Consider the following 15,492-nt stretch of genomic DNA (forward strand, 5'->3'; position numbering starts at 1 on the left):
GAGGGCTTTGGAGTGGAGGGTGTCTCGGGGGCTGGATCTAAGGTGGTTAAAGAATGTCAGTGCTCTCTTTTGAATGTTAATGATCAGTGGGTATCTGCCTAATTCTGCTCTACATGCATTTGTTGGTGTTTTTCTCTGAACACGTAAAATGTATCTGCAGAATTCTGCATGGAAAGACTCTGTTGGATGTTTGTCCCAGCGGGTATAGCTCTGGTGACTGAGTGGACCCCATACTTCACTACCGTACAGCGCAATGGGCTGGATCACACTATCAAAGATTTTGAGCCAGATTTTAATTGGAATTTGGACATTATAAAATGTTCTCTTAATTGCATTAAGAGCTCTTCTGGCTTTTTCTTTGAGTGCATTCACTGCCATGTTGAAACTTCCTGATGCTGTTATGGTTAAACTGAGGTAGGTGTAACTCATACTATGTTCGATGATATGATTATTTATGGTAAACTGGTATTTGTTCTCCTGACATCTGGGGCGTTTTTGGAAAACCATGACATTAGTTTTCTTCATATTGACTGCCAGGGCCCAGCTCTTACAGTACTGGTCTACTATGTCCAGCTGTTGTTGTAGTCCTTGTTCAGTAGGAGACAGCAGAACAAGGTCATCAGCATAAAGCAGACACTTCACCTCTCTCTCTAGGAGGGAGAGGCCAGGAGCAGCACAGTGATCCAACTGAACAGCAAGTTCATTTATATATATATTAAATAAAGTGGGACTTAAATTGCAACCCTGACGAACACCTCTTCTCTGGGTGAAGAATTCACTTTGTTTGTCTCCAATTTTAACAGCACACTTATTCCCTAAATACATTGATTTAACCAGATCGTACATTTTGACCCCTATACCACAATGTAGAAGTCTATAATATAGCCCTTCGTGCCAAATAGAGTCGAAAGCTTTTTTGAAATCAATGAAACAAGTGAATATCTTCCCATGTTTTGTTTGGTGTACATGTTTGTTAACTAAAGTGTGAAGGGTATATACATGGTCGGTGGTGCGGTGTTTTGGAAGGAAGCCAATTTGATTTTGACTCAAGATGGATTGTCGGTTAAGGAAATCTTGTATTCTTTTATTTAGAATACTACAGAATAATTTCCCCAGACAGCTGCTGACACAGATGCCACGGTAGTTATTAGGGTCTGATTTGTCTCCACTCTTATGAATGGGGGAAATGAGCCCTTTGCACCAGATGTCAGGAAAACATCCTGACTGCAATATGATATTGAACAGCTTTAATACTGTACCCTGCATCTCTGGGGTGCTGCATCTGAGCATTTCGTTTTTAATGTTGTCTGGGCCACAAGCTTTCCTTGGCCGGAGAGATTGTGTCTGTGTGGTCAACTCTTCCCAAGTCATTGGGAAATCAAGGGGGTTTTGGTTGTCTTTAATAGTTTCTTCTAATGTTTGGAGTTTCTCTTTTGTAATACATTGATCTGAATTCATTAGATTTATTGGTATGTCTTTGTACAAACTTTCAAAATGTTCTCTCCAGATGTCACCGTTTTGGATGGGTAATGCTTGCGGTTGTTTTGTGTTGAAGTTGCTCCACAGATCCCAGAATTGATTTTGATCAATGGCTTTCTCAATATCCTCAAGTTTCATGTGGGTATAATTTTGTTTTTTGTTCCTTATTGTACATTTATATTTGTTTAAAAGGTCATTGTATCTAATGCGTAAGGCTGGGTTGTTTGGTTGCCGATGTTTTTCATTTGCTATTTTTCTCAGGTCTTTTCTGATGGTCTTGCATTCCTGGTCAAACCATTTGTCAGCGTTTTGCCTTTTAACAGGCTTCCGCTTTTGTTTTACAAGGTCAGCTTTAATAGCTGCCTTGTGAAATATCATATTGATATAATCAATGGCCATGTTTACACCATCTTTGGTAGGAACATATTGATTTTGGTCAAATAGTGACATGTCATTCATCAGATCAGGTGAGTTCAAGGCCATGGTGAATTTGTCTCCACTGTCTGGGGCCCATCTGTAAGTAGGATTTAATGTATACAGCTTACTGGGTCCCCTTGTTGTCTCACTCATTGGACCTGAGACTTTAAAGAACACATTGATTTGGTTGTGGTCTGAAAAGGGGGATTGCTGTCTGACAGTGAATGCACTGATAGTGGAGGGGTCCATGTCAGTGATTGCATAGTCTACTACACTAGACCCTAGAGCTGAGGAGTATGTGAATCTCCCTAAAGAGTCCCCTCTGAACCTCCCGTTCACTATGTACAGGCCTAAGGCCCGACAGAGATGCACTATCTCTTTGCCATTCTGATTGATTTCAGAGTCAAGGCTGTTCCGATGGCTGACGGTTGGTGTGGTAAACAGGGGGGGCTCACCAAATACATGGTGGCTGCCCTGTGGGTCTATGACATCAGGTTCAATTCCTGTTCGTCCGTTCAGATCTCCAGTTAGAAGCACATTTCCCTGGGCCTGAAAATAGGCTATTTCTGAATGGAGAGTTTCAAAAATGTCTTCTTCAAAATAAGGAGAATCTACTGGGGGTATATAAATAGCACACACGTATAGATTCCTGTCAGTTATGCCCAGGGCTTGATCTAACCTTAGCCAAATGTGTGATTTACCTTGTTTTACTACTGAGATCTGATGGCAAAGATCTCCTTTATACCACACCAAGATCCCCCCCGATGTTCTGCCCTTGCGTATGTTTTTTGATTTTATAGAGGGCACCATGACTTCATTATAACCTGGAGGACAGTGAGTGAGCAGATCATTTTTACACCATGTTTCTGTTAATATAATTAGATCAACATCTTTGATAGATTCTAAGAACTCTGGATTCTCACTCTTAACCTCAAAGGTTGAGGAGTGGAGTCCCTGAATATTCCAACAGCTTATATGAAAAGAACGCATCTTTTAAAAAATACAAAACAATCAAAATGAACCTGTATAGTGAGACAAATATATAAAAAAAAACAAAAAAACAACAACAAATAAAACAACTACTTTCACTAATATTGCTATTGTACTGATTACTACGATAACATATAAATGTAATGTCTTAGCTGGACAGAAGTCGGGTGCACAGGGTGTGCAGCATCATCCTGATGTCTCCCAGTTCAGAGGTAGCAGGGGGAGGGAGGGTGGCAGCAGGCTGGGCTACAACTGCAGCATAGCTCCGCTGCTGTAGGCGGGGAGGGAGACAAGGAGCAGCTGTTGCTGCATATCTCTGCTGCTGATGTTGTGCAGGTGTTGAGCTGGGTGAAAGCAGCCTCCTCTGGGTGTGTTGGGGGCGTGGGGAGTGGGAGGTCCAGGCTGAGCTGTTGTGTCTCCTCACAGCAGGGGTGGTGATCCTGGGGTGGTGATGGGGAGGAAGCGGTGTGGGAGGGTCTATAAGGCCTCTACAGGAGGGGGTGGGAGGACTGCGTCCCAGGGCTGCATCTTTGAGGGTCTTTGCAAATATCCCCACCCTCTCTCTGTGTAGGTGGAGTCCATCATAGAGGTCCCAGGGGCCAATGGTTGAGTGGAGGGCCAGGTGGACATTTGGTAAGGTGGCACATCCTTTTCTGATCTCCATATTAATGTCATGGATGACATGAGGAGGGGTGTCTGTCCTTGGCAGCAGGGTGGAGACCACAATGCGGGTGTCAGGGAATTCCTTACTGGCCTGCTCCGCCATTTTCCTCACTGCCTCAGCAGTGTCCCTACGGAGGGTGTGCAGGTCATTTGTTCCCGTGTGGATCACCAGGTACTGAGGGCTCCTGAGGGTCTCCTTTTTCAACGGCTTCATGGCCTGGCCTGTGGTGCTGCAGTGTTTAGACAGCACCTTTTTATCAGGGAAAAGCTTTCTTGGGTCCAGGAACTTCCCGTTTGAGTCAGCCAGCAGGACCACTTGTGGGTCTTGTCCTTCCTGCTGAGTAGAGGGAGGCTGGGATGGGCAGAGCTGGCTGTGGGCAGCTGGCTGTGTGGGTGTATCAGGACGGGCCAGGGTGTTGTTGGGCTGGGTGCTGAGCAGAGAGGGTGGGCCAGGGACACTGGCAGGAAGAGTCTGTGTCTCTCTACTCGTCATTGTGAGGACTGATGAGAGTTTCTCTGTCAGGTGCTGGACCTGCCTGGTGAAGCTCTTCTCTCTACACTCAGCATCCTCCCTCACCTTGGCTAACTGAACACGGAGCACACTGTTCTCCTGTTTGAGTGCCTCTACACTTCCTCTGAGGTCAGATGCCAAAACCTCGTTGTCGCTCTTGAGCTGCTGGAGGTCCTCTTTAAGCTGCTGCAGAGTGTTGTCTGGGGGACCAGACTGCCTGGCCTGGGTCCGCTCTTTGAATTCTGCAAAGTCCAGCTCCAGCAGGGCCATACTCTCCTTCAGCCGATTGTTGGAGCTGGCCGGTGTGGGAGGGGCAGAGATGGACAAGGTGTTGGGGTTCTCTATTGGGCTCTCATCACCTTCGCTGTCAGAGGGGACATCAGAGGGGACATCAGAGGGGACATTGATCCTCTTTGTGTCCACCTCAGCTTTCAACAGGGGGAATGCCTCTTGGAATGACTCCAGGTTGGCTTCATTCCCTTGGACCATGACCTTTCCTTTGGTGTAGTATGTGATGGTGAGCAGAGGGTCATCTTTGTCAAGGTGTTCATCTTTACAGATTTTTTATCTGCCTCCTGAGCCGATGCCCTCTCTGGATACGTATGCATAATTCCTGCACAGAGTATCTTTCCAGATGTAGATGGAATCAGTGAAGAATATGAGGTTGTTCTTCTTCCTTCCTCCTTTTTGTTGGGCATAGTCAGTGAAGAGGACCTCTGGGTTTCCACACAGTGTCTTCTCCTTGTGTTTGTCCTTCGCATTTACACTCTTGCATTTAGCAGGATATTCAATCTCTCTTCCCTCTGCTCTGAGAGCTGAGAAGTTCTTTTTTGCCTGCTGGACAGTTTCCATGGCGACCACTTGTTTTGTTCCAAAGAGAGGCTAGGCTAATTAATTAGCTTACAAATACTTTTCTTTTCCTTTCTTTTTATCTTCATGAAATAATTCACAGTTTATAATGTTCCTCTACCTTCTTTGGTGCAGCTCCTTCCAACAGTGGCAGGTAACAGCTGGCAGCCCACAGCTAGCAGCCCACAGCTAGCAGCCCACAGCTAGACGGTTGACAGTTGTCAATTGGTAGTTGAAAGCTAGTTTGTAGTTTCAACTCAAAAATACATCCAAAAATTGCGTTTCTTCCTCTGGTTTCTGTCGATCAATGTCGTTAACTCTTCTTTGGAGTTAATTCTGCAGATTTTCCTATAAAATGTCTCACTTTTTAGGTCCAATTTCGATTTTTTGTTCAGGAGCTCATTTCTGATGCAGCTTACTCAAATCAAAACAATCTCTCACTCTCACTCTCTCTCTCACTCTCACTCTCTCACTCTCACTCTCACTCTCACTCTCTCACTCTCTCACTCTCTCACTCTCTCACACTCTCACTCTCAGTCTCAGTCTCACCTCGTTGGGGTTTTCTGTGGGGAAGTCCTCCACCGGGGGAATAATGCCCTGAGCGATCAGCTGACCGTAGGAGGGCGGAGCCTGCTGCTGGATCAGCTCCGCCTCCTGACGGCTGATTGGTGCAAACAAGCTTGCAGACACAAACAGACACATTATGACACAGGCACATTTAAAAACAAAAAAATGTATTTGAAGAACTTAAAAAGTGCACATATAGATTACAGTAAAACTTTTTTAGTTTGTTATCTTTCCATCTAGATATACATGATTGTTTTTACTTTTACTTGACATATCATTTTAAACACTTCAGCATACAATGTGGAAAGCTGACTATTTACAAATTAAAGAGTCAAGTACAGCGTGTAATGGCTGTGTTGTTGCGAGACATTCTGTTGTGTGTTTGAGAAGTGTTGTCTGGTAGCGATAGCAACAACTAATTGAAAGCTAGTAAGGAAAACAGTCTTGTGACTCACTTTCTCAGATTATTAGCATAACTATCACTCTAAGTCACAAGAGATCGCTATATGCTGCATACATTTGACGAAAACATGTATTAAATGCTCAAAGGGCTTTGTTGTGATATGCACAGCTACAGTGTAGATATGCAATAAAAACTTAGGTCACGGGCTGACTGTCTGCTTTGGTGCTAGAGCGTAATTACCTGTACTCCCTGGTCCTGAGCGAGTACAGTTTACAGGTGCAGCCCATGGCGATGACCAGCAGCAGCCCACAGACCAGGCTGCCTACCGTTGCCGCGGTGATGACCTTGCGGGGCAGGATGACGGTGCAGTTGAGCTCGTCCGTCCCGTCCTTACAGTCCACCTGGCCGTCACAGCGCCAGCTCTCAAACACACACCTGCAGGCAGGACAAAGGGCTGTTTGTGTGAGTGTGTGTGTGTGTGTGTGTGTGTGTGTGTGTGTGTGTCCAGGAATAACTCAGGTAAGAGATGCAGTTACACATTAAAAACTAATGTGCAAATTCCAAAGCTATGCATTATAATACAATCACATCTATCTCAAAGCAGCCTTAGGGCACAAAAGATTGCAGTAATGCGTTTTTTATTCTGAATCTATAATATAACTAAAAGATATTAAATTAATCCCTAATGTTTGTAGTTCACAAGCAAGAAGGCACTGTTACATTTGTTTTTGCATTATCTAGTATGATTTATTCCCTCGTTTTTATAATGGCCATGTATTTATTACCTTTGTAAAACAAGACAAGTGTGTTTTGTTGTGTACAACTACTTCCTTATTGCTACTGGATGTTTTCAGGTCAGCTGTGTGTGAAATCTCAAAATGGAAACATAAGGCACATTGTCAGCGCTTATTTTTGGAGACTGTCTATGTTTTAAAGAGTGGTCAATTCAACCCAACTGTTGAATACACCCTCAAAATACAAAGTTCAATCCCATACTTCAGAAGAATCTGTTAGATAGGGACATTTGTGCACACACCCTCTGACTCACACACACATTACACAGTAACCATGACACACCCCTCACTGATACTTAGCTCACCTCACCACAGGAAGACACATAACATTTGAGCTCACTTGACAGAAACCAAACAGAAGTAGCTGAATGGCTTCCAGATAGACCTCAAACAGTAGCTTTAAGAGCTCCTAGAGCTCTGAAAGTTTAAAAATGTTCAGTTCCATAACTAGTGAGCAAATAATCTAAAGTTGGAGGTGTCAACTGTTTGTCCCAAGGTCAAGAAATTAATAAAATAATAATTACTAGAGTTGCAATGAAGTAGTAGACAAACAGATTTGTCAATTGATAGAAAAATCTTTTGTCACATGGACAAATTTTTCATGCATAAATGGCAGAATTCAGTTTCTAACCACTCAAATAAAGATTTGTTCTACTTTTCTCATCTTTATGTTATAGTCAAGTGAACCTCTTGGTTTTTGACTGCCCAAACTACCTATTTGAAAGACCTTGGATTATGATATCCATTAATCTCGGAAATAAATCAACAGATTACTGCACTAAAAACAGACAGCTGTTCCCTCTGAGCCAAGGAGAGCACACACACACACACACACACACACACACACACACACACACACACACACACACACACACACACACACACACACACACACACACACACACACACACACACACACACACACACACACACACACACACACACACACACACACACACACACACACACACACACACACACACACACACACACACACACACACACACACACACACACACACACACACACACACACACACACACACACACACACACACACACACACACACACACACACAAAAGAGTATGTGACAGACAAGAATAGTCAATTCTAATGTCTCACACTTAATGTGGAGAAAGAGATGTCCTGTATGGGTTGATTGTGCGTTGATCTGTTGGTAATGCCTCAGGGTTCAGGTGGGCATGTAAACAAAAGCATAATGCTGCGCTATACTTTGTGGCCTCACCCGGTTGCATAGCGACGCTAATTGTTTAGGTGTCTTGTAATAAGCAGGTAGTCCTATCATTAGGTAGTCCTATCATTAGATAGAACTAGCTAGATCTGATCGATATGGACATAAACGCGAGTAAAGTCTAATCTGACGGGAGAGAGAGATCAGCTGCTGCTGACGAGTCGACACGCAGCTCTGCATGATCACCTGCAGCGGTGAGCGAACAAAACACACTTCTGGTTAGAATATCACACGTAGAGAGTGCTCCGTTGATTATTTCCGTGTTATTGTAAGTTACTGTACACTTTTGAATGGTTCATCTACTATAATTAGTTTGTTTAATATCGAATCACATCAATTTGTTTTAAAGCTCAATAAATAACAAAAAACACCTTTGACCGGCACTTTTCTCATTTTGACCGGAAGATTTAAACTTTAACGGACATGTTGACACACACACAGACTAACCTGTCGCTGTCACAGTGGAAGGTACCGGGCTGGCACACGGTGCAGTCCCTCTCGTCGCTGCCGTCAGCGCAGTACAGCTGGTAGTTGCATCTCTCCGTCACCGGGTAGCACACCGGTATCCCGGCGAGGCGACTGGACGCCACTGACCTCTGACCTGCCAATCCGCACGCAAACTGGTTGGGGCTGCAGCCTCTGCAACCCTCCTCGTCCTTCCCCGTCTCGGCACAGTCCCACTTCCCGTCGCAGCGCTGCTCCTGGGTGAAGCACCCTCCCGCCGCCCCCCCGCACCGACCCTCCCAGGGGGGGCAGTACGTCCCGACGTGGAACGTGGCGTTGAAGCCGTTCCCCTCCGACTCGGGAAGAGTCTCGTAGGTCATCGACAGCAGGCCGGTGTGGGACTCCACTTGGACCGATTTGTAATTAGAGGCGCTGGTGATCTGTCAAAGCGCAGGAGGTTAATGTCATGTTGCCCAAAGCCCTTTTTAAATAGTTTTATGTAGACTCTAATATAGTGGTGCAGTGATGTCGTCTTTTTATTTAAGTCAACCCAGAAGTAAGCATCACATCACACAAAAAGCAATAGGATTTTTTCATGGATTTTGAAATATTGCAGAAAATATATGACGTAATGTACATTAATGATACTTCTATGTTTTGTTCACCAGGATAATCTCCACTTATTAACACAACTGTAAAAAAAAAGGTGAAGCGTAAATGCAATTGCCAGAAGTAAAAAGCTAACGAAATTCAGCACGGTTATATGGCTGTTTGTCACTGGCGCTAAGCTAAAGGTGGCTAGTTTCTCAGCATTATAATATTAAGAAGTCTAAATAAGACACTTTTTATTTCCCGCCTTGTGTGGTATTACTGACTTATTGTATGTCGTAGACCAAGAATCTCTTAAGCTTCAGGCTTCTAATCAACAATACATTTAGTTGACTCTAAAGCAGGGGTGTCAAACTCAATTTCATCATTTTTTGTTTTACTACGTCTGAAAGCAGAAGGCCAGGGCAAATAATTGCGAGTCTCTTCAGTGCGCATGTCACAAAACGAGATGCATTGTGGGACATGTAGTTAATGGGTAACCTGCTTCTGTAGAGTGACATGTAACCGTATAATAAACGTATTATATTCTTTGCAAGCTCTTGCGGGGCCACAGAAAATGAAGTTGCGGGCCGGATTTGGCCCCCGGGCCTTAAGTTTGAGACCCCTGCTCTAAAGCAAGGGAACCAGAAGTGGTAAATGCTAACTCATTTCTGGGGTTAAGGACTCATTCCTGCTCCAGCATATAACATTTTGGTACATCTCCTACTTTAAGGAACTCACAATCTTAATAATGTCTCCTTTGCCTTTCTCTCTGTTGTAGATGGAGAGTCTGTCCCCGCGTCCAAGCACCAGCTGCTGCAGGTCCAGTCTCAGGGGCCTCGAGTCCTGAGGGTCCAGAGTCCAGACGCAGAGCAGCGGGGGGCCCCGGAGGGCAGGTGGGGAAAAGGTCCCGTAGAAGGTCTGGAGGAGCCCTCCGCAGGGCCATTCGATGGGAGTGGGCGTCACCGCGGGCTGCCTGTGGGTGTGAGCCGCCACTCGATCCACTCTGGCCTCCTCCTCCTCCCTCTCCTTCAGCAGCTCCCACAGGTCAGACTCATTATCTACCAGGAAAGGCTTGTCAGAGTCCCGGTCCTGGTTACTCTCCGTGTGAGTCTCTTCTGCCTGTGTGAGGCCATGCTTTGTTGACTCAAGGGTTTCCTCTTCTGCCTCACAGCCCTGCTCATCGTCGCCCTGGCCCGCACCTTCACCTAGACACTCCACTTGGCCGTTACAGCGCCAAGAGAAAGGGATGCAGCGGCCCCCCCCCGGGCACTCGAAAGAACTTACTGGGCATTCATCATAGTCTGTGGGTGTAGAAAGATAAAAAGAGAGGAACTAAGATTGCATTACCACAAGTAGAACTGGAATTTGCAGCCAAATGCAAAGCTGCTACTGTTCTGAGATAAACATTTTCCCTTTTCTTTTAAAAACTGCTATCGTACCTCTGGCGTAGTTCAAGCGGAAAGACGACACAGGGTACCGTTGCGGAAGGAAGTGGTGCATCACTGTAATGTTTCCCCCCGGGAACTCCATTGGTTGCGGCAGCTTGGAGCCGCAGAGTACAATCGCCTCGCCGCCAGCTGATGATTTTAGCGACACCCATTCCTTCCTACACCGTGTTTCAAACTGGGAAAAGCTGAGAAGAGACACACAACGTCAGTTTCATAAAAATGCAACGAGTAGATGCAGTGAATCTTTAATAAACTTCCCATTGGATTGTTATCAATAAAGAGTTTCTACTTCCCACTGCTAGGCCATTCATAACAATACATCTTAACCCCAGACATGATTCGCCAAGTTAAGACATTCAACACTTTCAACATTGCCTCTGATTCACAGCTAATAATGTCTCTGGTATTTCAAACTCCCTCGGGGCCTCTTTACCTGAGAACAATGGGCTCTTCTTCCGAGCCCTTGATGACCCAGCAGTCATACAGAGAGCCATAGTGGAACGACCAGCTGCGGTACGTAGAACTGCTGATCTCACCCTCTTTGCTGTCCAACACTTGGAGGGAACCCCCACATTTGGCTGAAGGACATTAAGGGAAAGGAGAAAAGCTTAGGATGACAAAAAACGATCCTCTCTTAAAGCTTTAAAAAGAGGCGCCATTATACTTTCTGGGTTTTCATTTTGAATATTAAAGTACAGGCACAACATACACATTTAAAAACGGGTATAACAGGGTATTTTTAAGTGTAAACCGGTGGCGTGTTGGAGACTATCTTTGCTTTTAAATTTCACAGTGTAGTCCGGCAGCGGCTCAGTCAGTAGGGGCTTGGACTGAGAGCCGTAGGGTCGCCGGTTCTAACCATCGACCAGACCTCAAATATGGAGTGTGGACTGCTACTTGGAGAGGTCCCAGTTCACCTCCTGCCCTGCCGTGGTGCCCTTGTGCAAGGCACCAGACACCCCCCTCACTCCCATTGCTCCCCGGGCGCTGTACAATAGCTGCCCACTGCTCCTAGTACTAGACTCCTGGTGCTAGGATGGGTTAAATGCAGAGAACACATTTCACTGTGTGCGCTGTGTGACCATTAAAGAGGGGTTCTTCTCCACCCTCTTGGACCCCCCCCAAAGCCCCTCCCCCCTCCTCCCTTCTGTCAAGCGACTTTGTTAACCACTTTGAAAAAAAGGTTGATGATATTCGCTCTTCTTTTTCTGACTCACCTTTACTCACCGCTTGGTCACCAGACCCTCCCTTCATCCACACACTGACCTCCTTTTCCCCTCTCTCTCCAAGTGAGGTTCTTACCCTCGTTACCTCTGCCCGTACTACCACCTGTCCTCTGGACCTTATCCCCTCAAACCTCCTTCAGACTATCGCTCCTGATATTCTACCGTTTCTCACCCATTTCATCAACACTTCTCTAACTTCTGGTCACTTTCCAAACAGTCTCAAGGAGGCAAGAGTAAACCCTCTCCTAAAGAAACCCACTCTCAACCCGTCTGATGTTATAAACTACAGGCCTGTCTCTCTCCTCCCGTTCCTGTCTAAAACACTTGAACGCTCTGTCTTTAAACAACTCTCCTGTTATCTCCATCAGAACAACCTTCTGGATCCGCACCAGTCTGGTTTCAAGGCAGGTCACTCAACAGAAACTGCTCTCCTTGCTGTCTCTGAGGAACTGCACACTGCTAAAGCAGCCTCCCTCTCCTCTGTCATCATCCTTCTGGATCTGTCTGCTGCATTCGACATGGTGAATCATCAGATCCTCCTTCGCACTCTCCAAGAACTTGGAATTTCAGGCACTGCACTTTCCCTCCTCACCTCATACCTCAAAGACCGCACCTACAGGGTCACTTGGAGAGGGTCTGAGTCCGATCCTTGTCAATTAACTACAGGGGTCCCTCAGGGCTCTGTTCTTGGTCCCCTCCTCTTCTCCTTGTACACAAAATTTGCTCGGGTCTGTCATTAGCCCGCATGGTTTTTCATACCACTGCTACGCTGACAACACCCAACTAATTCTGTCCTTTACCCGCTCAGAGACCCAGGTCGTCGCACGCATCTCTGCTTGCCTAGCAGACATCTCTCAGTGGATGTCTGCTCACCACCTCAAGCTCAACCTTGACAAGACTGAACTGCTTTTCCTTCCGGGAAAAGATTGTCCCACTCTTGACCTAACAATCAACATCGGCACCTCTGTTGTTTCCCCGACTCAGACTGCAAGGAATCTGGGTGTGACCCTAGATAACAAACTGTCCTTCACTGCAAACATCGCTGCTACAACCCGCTGCTGCAGATACACACTTTACAACATCAGGAGGATACGTCCCCTCCTGGCCCAGAAAGCCACGCAGGTTCTGGTCCAGGCTCTCGTCATCTCACGCCTAGACTACTGCAACTCCCTCCTGGCTGGTCTACCTGCATGTGCCATCTGACCTCTGCAGCTCATCCAGAATGCAGCGGCTCGTCTGGTCTTCAACCTTCCAAAATTCTCCCACACCACGCCGCTCCTCCGCTCCCTTCACTGGCTTCCTGTAACTGCTAGAATCCAGTTCAAGACACTGGTACTTGCGTACCATGCTGCGAATGGATCTGGCCCTTCCTACATCCAGGACATGGTTAAACCGTACACCCCAGCACGTGCACTCCGCTCTGCATCGGCCAAACAGATCGCTGCACCCGCACTGCGAGGGGGACCCAAGTTCCCATCAGCAAAAACACGTGGGTTTGCTATCCTGGCTCCAAAATGGTGGAATGAGCTCCCCATTGAAATCAGGACAGCAGATAGCTTGCAAATCTTCCGGCGCAGACTGAAAACTCATCTCTTTCGACTCCACTTCGAGCGATAGAATTACTAACAAAGCACTTATATACTAAAAAAGGACTGGCTTTTCTAAAGCCAGTTGAGTAGCACTTGAAATGTTTGGCTCTATGAAACCTGATGTACTTATATGATTCTGTTTTCTTCAAGTTTGTATCTTCCTGGTCGAATGCACTTATTGTAAGTCGCTTTGGATAAAAGCGTCAGCTAAATGCAATGTAATGTAATGGCTTCATCGCTCCTAAATCTAATTCTTAAAAAACAAAAACGACAGTTGCTTTTGGAAAAGTAGTGTGGCACTAAAATGAAGCCAAAGTACTGTAAAATATAATCTATTGTTTGGAGAGAAGTGTCTAACTAGAATGTGACATTGAAAAACCCTTCATCCACAGTCTAAACATGAGATTAAAAAGCTGACTAGATAGTTTCCTTACGGGCGCAGAAGGTGGGCCCGAATCGGCTGCATGCTGAGGGAAAGAAGCAAAAACAGAACCAGTCAGGCAAGTGCTTTGATCAGCATGTGTGCGGCATTAGTGTCATGACCTTTGCTTGATAAACATTTAAAGTACTTTGACAGTAAAACATTATTATAAGTGTGTATTCACGTACCTGTTAGGGTGAAAACTAAGAGCGCACAGAAGCTGTAAGTGAAGGTCATTGTGGTAAAGCTTCTCCTCTAAAATGTATAAAAGCTAAAAGACTTAAAAGGTTTTTTTTAAAACATCAAAGAAGAGCCATTTTGGGAGGTTTGTTCAGTTAGACTTCACCTGTGAAGGGAAAGGAAAGACAATGATTGAGAGGTGTGCTAGATTTGGTTGTCAGCCATAAAACAGTTAACCCTTTAGAGCTCATAATGTAATCTCTCTTTTCCTCATAGCAACAAACAATCCAACATTTAATTGAATAGCTATGAAAAGGGCTGAAATACTCATGATAATACATTTAGGATATGATTCAGTTTTACCAAGACAAATACTTATCAAACATGATTAATTGCATTTACACTAAATTATTTGGGTTCTGAACCCATTTTTAGACAAAACAAGCGATCGAAAAGAACATTTAAACTGTGGAAACATGTCAAAATGATTGTCGACATTTAAAGATAACAGATTACAAAACACATTAAATAACTTTCATTAATAAAACATCAGTGAGAGAATTATACAATTTTAAATGAACCACTTCAGTGTTTCCTAGTTAAACACATACACACACACTGCCAATTCATTTTATTAACTTCCCCTTTTGTGGGACTTCCTCGTTTGGCATATTTATCAGATTAATAAGCGTAAAGTGGATTTTTGAAACAGAGGTATACACTCCAGGGCACACAAATCATCATGATCATACAGTATTGTGTAAAATCAACCCATTACTATTACATATCCGTGCAGGAAAACAATACATTTATATGGTTAATGGGGCCTCTGAAAGTTATTTTTATCCTGAACACTGTGTTTACTTTCTCTCTCTCTCTCTCTCACACACACACACACACTTCCTTCACATAATCCTCCCAACAATAACGCCTAGCATTTCCGAGACGAAATCCTCGCCACACAAATAGTTTCCAGGTAACGTTATTTCCATGATTCAGAGTAAAGTGAAACTATTAGGGAAACGTGATGGGCTTGATTATTAACTACGTCAGTTCCCTGACAGGTTAAGATAATGTCCTAAAATACGATTAAGACATCGTTTAGCTTTCAAGGAGAAGGAGGCGTCCTCAGTCACAAGAGATTTAAAAGCTAGCTTCCTGCCGAGCTAACTGCTAAAGCTAAAATCCTCACTTTCTGTCTTCGTTTAAAGGCCTTTTCTAGGCGTCGACACCACAAGAAAATGTTTCCTAGTCCGACACAAAGAGTTTAAACACCCAAGGAATTCACAACATGTAGGTCAGAAGCAGCAAAAACCCGATAAAATGCTAAAAAAAAAGAAGAAGAAGAGGAACCGTGTACGTTACCATGTCAGTCGGCCTTCTTGTTGACAAGTTCTGAGCTACTTCCGTATGTTTTAGCTCGTGACGGGATGGGCGTGGCCTAACTGTTTTTATTTACATTCATAACAAATTACGTTTTTCTTCACATCAATGGTTTTACACTGAACGTAAGCGTAATTTAAAATACTGTACAGTTATATTTTGTAACATTCATACAGGGTGGATAATGTTTAAAAGGAGATTAAATGTGACTTTCTCAACACAAGGTGTCAGTGTCGGTTTGTACAAATATACAACATCAGAATGAAGTCACAAAAGATGTGTTAG

At 44.7% G+C, this 15,492-nt stretch overlaps 1 protein-coding gene across 1 annotated transcript; it reads right to left on the bottom strand.

Moving 5' to 3' along the window:
* Positions 1-5,408: 5,408 nt before the first annotated feature.
* lrp10 (low density lipoprotein receptor-related protein 10) lies at positions 5,409-15,259 on the bottom strand. The gene is made up of 9 exons (XM_079669187.1): positions 15,190-15,259; positions 13,833-13,990; positions 13,658-13,690; positions 10,842-10,986; positions 10,400-10,593; positions 9,699-10,261; positions 8,373-8,809; positions 6,120-6,314; positions 5,409-5,588 (listed from the first exon to the last, which is right to left on the bottom strand). Exons 2-9 carry the CDS (start codon positions 13,879-13,881, stop codon positions 5,429-5,431), a joined length of 1,776 nt encoding a protein of 591 aa, XP_079525313.1. The 5' UTR covers positions 13,882-13,990; positions 15,190-15,259; the 3' UTR covers positions 5,409-5,428.
* Between the last annotated feature and the right edge of the window lie 233 nt (positions 15,260-15,492).

Source organism: Notothenia rossii, assembly GCF_949606895.1.
Source record: "Notothenia rossii genome assembly, chromosome: 3".
Classification (NCBI taxonomy): Eukaryota; Metazoa; Chordata; class Actinopteri; order Perciformes; family Nototheniidae; genus Notothenia; species Notothenia rossii.